General features: G+C 44.1%; 1 protein-coding gene across 1 annotated transcript; it reads right to left on the reverse strand.

Annotated features, from left to right (window-relative positions):
- Positions 1–397: 397 nt before the first annotated feature.
- LOC102125537 (olfactory receptor 10G2) lies at positions 398–4,107 on the reverse strand. Its single transcript, XM_005560796.4, has one exon. It carries the CDS (start codon positions 3,771–3,773, stop codon positions 2,829–2,831), a length of 945 nt encoding a protein of 314 aa, XP_005560853.3. The 5' UTR covers positions 3,774–4,107; the 3' UTR covers positions 398–2,828.

Consider the following 4,107-nt stretch of genomic DNA (forward strand, 5'->3'; position numbering starts at 1 on the left):
GGCCCATACATATATAATCTTAAGAGTAGTTATAGTTTGTGGATGAACTTACATATGACCTTAAGATCACATCTCTTCTGCCAGGCACGGTGGCTCACACCTGTAATCCCAGCACTTTGGGAGACTGAGGAAGTTAAGTGACCTACCAGCTTTCATATTTAGCATGAATCATGGGCGGATCACGAGGTCAGGAGATCGAGACCATCCTGGTTAACACGGTGAAACCCAGTTTCTACTAAAAAATATAAAAAATTAGCTGGGTGCCTGTAGTCCCAGTTACTTGGGAGGCTGAGTCAGGAGAATGGCATGAACCTGTGAGGCGGAGGTTGCAGTGAGCCGAGATCGCACCCCTGCACTCCAGGCTGGGGCGACAGAGAGAGACTCCATCTCAAAAAAAAAAAAAAAAGATCTCATCTCTTCTGACAAGAACAATATAGCACATTGGCTTAAGTGCCACATGGAAGACTTGTCAGACCAATCAATGTCTTCTAGATTCTATTAGAAATGCTGTTTTGTAAATGTCCAGTTGGCAATTTTCAATGGCTTGTTTCAAGATTAGCGAATTATTGTGGACTCTGCACTGCCTTGCTTGTCGTCTCTCATACTGTGTGTAGCATGTATTATATGTATGTATAACATATATCCTTCCTGATATTATGGTATTTCTGTATAGCACAGAGTAATTCTTCTATCCACATTAATATATTTTTACATTTATGAATTTTGAATCTTTCCATGCATTTGTTTTAATTTTACTGTTAAACTGTTAAAATGGGCCAACATGACACCACACATCCAAGGAAGTGAAAAATATGTCAGTGAATGAAAGAATGCTTTTACCTTGCTTTCATTTATTCACCAAGGAACTGTCCATACTTGCCTTTAGGTTGCCATGTAGTTGAATCTTCTGTCTTTAGTTTCTCTTAAATGTTCTCTTTTTTTTTTTCCAGGTGAGACCAGGGCAGGTAATGTGCTGAACTGACAATAATTTCTTTATTTTAAGATACATTTCAAGAGACTTTCCCAGTGCTATTTCAATTCAGCAACAAATATTGATAACTGTGTGTGCTCCTAGTTATTAGGCAATAGAGGCAGACAAACACAAATGAATGCTTTATGTCCTTTGAGGGCTCACAATCCATTTGAGGTGGAGAGAGAGATAAATTCCTTTTTTTTTTTTTTTTTTTTAGACGAAGCCTCTCACTGCCGCCCAGACTGGAGTGCAGTGGTGCAATCTCTGCTCACTGCAACCTCCACCTCCTGGGTTTAAGCAATTCTCCTGCCTCAGCCTCCCAAGCAGTTGGGATTACAGATGCCTGCCACCATGCCTAGCTAATTTTTTGTATTTTTGGTAGAGACGGGGTTTCACTATGTTGGCCAGGCTGGTCTTGAACTCCTGACTTTGTGATCCACCTGCCTTGGCCTCTCAAAGTGCTGGGATTACAGGCGTGAGCCACTGCACCCGGTGAGAGATAAATTCTTGACTGTAATGCATGACAGACTGTGGCAAGGTCTATAGTAAAGAAGTGATGGCAATACCAGGGAAGAGGAGTGAAGTCCTGCCTGAGAAAAACAGATGAGGAAATTTTTTTTTTTTTTTTTTTTTTTTTTTTTTTTTTTTTTTTTTGAGATGGAGTCTCGCTCTGTCGCCCAGGCTGGAGTGCAGTGGCGCGATCTCGGCTCACTGCAAGCTCCGCCTCCCGGGTTCACGCCATTCTCCTGCCTCAGCCTCCCGAGTAGCTGGGACTACAGGTGCCCACAACCGCGCCCGGCTAATTTTTTTGTATTTTTAGTAGAGACGGGGTTTCACCGTGGTCTCCATCTCCTGACCTTGTGATCCGCCCGCCTCGGCCTCCCAAAGTGCTGGGATTACAGGCGTGAGCCACCGCGCCCGGCCAGATGAGGAAATATTTAATATGGATCTGAAGGAAGCATAAATTGTCACTTGGTCAATATGGAGAGGGAGGACTTACATTCTAGACAGAGGAGAGAGCTTGAGCAAAAGAGCACAGGCAAGTATAGGGCACGCTCACGGAACGGCAATACATCAGTGAGGGTGGGAGAGGCAAGCGGTGGAAATGGCTTAAGAGAACATGTATGTGAGGCCAAGATTACACTGGACTTTGAATTCCGGATTAAGGAGCCTGGTCTTATTCATTCTATATTCACTGAAGAGTCCTACAGATTCTGTGTTTCAGAGGGTAATTTTGTTTGTGGTACAGATGAGGAAGAAAAGGACAAAAGACTAGTCAGGAATTAAGAGAGACAGTTTACATCGATTCAGTTTGAGCTGGTTTCACAGTTTTGAGGAGACAGAATTTGATGTATTAGCACATGACGAGGATGAGGGACAGGAAAAAAAACAGAATAGTCCAGAATTTTCGAGGTCAAGTGCTTGGAAATATTCATGCCATGCACAAGCAAAGAAATGGAATTTAGAGAGGTCTAGGATTAGGAGCAAAGACAATGAGAAAAGGGGTTATAGAGCCCCCTTTTTACTTTTGTCATATTTTCTGGCATGGTATACCTTCTAAGACACTGACACATTCTCATCTTATTCAACCTTCGGTAAGGCATTTTCTCATCTTACAAGATAGTCAGAGGTGATAGAAGTAATGTATCCATTTATTTCTAAAAGATTATGTAAAACAACTTGAACCAGTTTAATTAGGAGAAAAGATTTTGGGTCAAAAGAATTCAGAATTTTCTGCCAAAGAAAATGCAAGTAAATTCACTTTAAATCATTAGCAATTTATTGGGCATTTGTCACATGTAGCAGTAGCTGAAGAGAGTGGCAGTGATGATGATGCAGGTGTAGTTACTTATTTTCATTCAGTCCCTCGACCTGCTGTCATCCTCTTCAGAGCAGACTTCACTTCTTGATTCCTCAGTGTGTAGATGAGGGGGTTCAGGAATGGAGTGACAACAGTGTAAAACACAGCCACTGCCCCATCCAGGGGGCTCTTGGAGCCAGCCCTAAGGTAGATGAAAATACAGGGAACATAGTAGACTGTGACCACAGTTAGGTGGGAGCCACAGGTAGAGAAGGCCCGGCGCCTCCCATCAGCAGTGCGTATCTTCAGGATGGCATGGACTATGTTGGCATAGGAAAGTAGAATTAACATGAAGCAACTGGCGGCCACTACTCCGATGTCCACAAAGGTCACAAGCTCATTGACAGTTGTGTCAGCACAGGCCAGTCTCAATACTGCAGGGATGTCACAGATAAAGTAATCTACCTGATTGGGCCCACAATAGGGTAGGCGGAAGGTCAGGGTGGCCTGGATGGACCCATGAATGGAGCCAGCGACCCAAGCTCCAGCCACAAGGACTGTGCATAGCCTCCCATTCATGAGCACTGGGTAGTGCAGGGGCTGACATATTGCCAGGTACCTGTCATAGGCCATCAAGGTGTAGAGGAAGCACTGGGTGCTGCCCAGGAAGTGAAAGAAATACAGCTGAGCCACACAGCCACCAAACGGGATAGCCTTGCTGGCAGGAGTGAAGTTTAAAATAATTCGAGGAACGATGACGGAGGAGAGCCACATTTCCAGGAATGAGAGCACTCCCAGAAGAATGTACATGGGGCGAGCATGGAGCTTCGGGTCAGTCCACACGGTGAGCAGAATGAGCAGGTTCCCCAGCTGCGTGAGGATGTAAATGATGGAGAAGACCAGGAAGAGGAGGCTTCTTAGATTCGGGGGGTGAGACAAGCCCAGAAGAATGAAATCTGTCACCACAGTGTCCAGCGATGTGTTTTTGGTCTTTCCCATGTCTTTTTGTAGTCTGCTAAGATGACTGGTGAAGTTTGACAAGAGAAACACAGCACAATGATGTTGTAAGTGTATGCTTTTGTCGGATGATTGATGCCTAGGAATTATGAGATAAACAAGATAGTGTTAAATTGGTTTTTAAAAGAGGAGGTGGTGTCACCATTAGTTATTTAGGTTACTTAATAGGAGAAGCCCTCCAGAGGCTGGTTAGTTTCCTAGATGGGAGGAAACTCTTGTCCATTGAGAGATACTGAGAGGCAGGATTTGCCAGATGAAGGAAGAGGGACACATGAGAGTGACAGAGAAGTACCGAAAACTCCCACCAAAAAGTGAA

Source organism: Macaca fascicularis, chromosome 7, assembly GCF_037993035.2.
Source record: "Macaca fascicularis isolate 582-1 chromosome 7, T2T-MFA8v1.1".
Taxonomy (NCBI): Eukaryota; Metazoa; Chordata; class Mammalia; order Primates; family Cercopithecidae; genus Macaca; species Macaca fascicularis.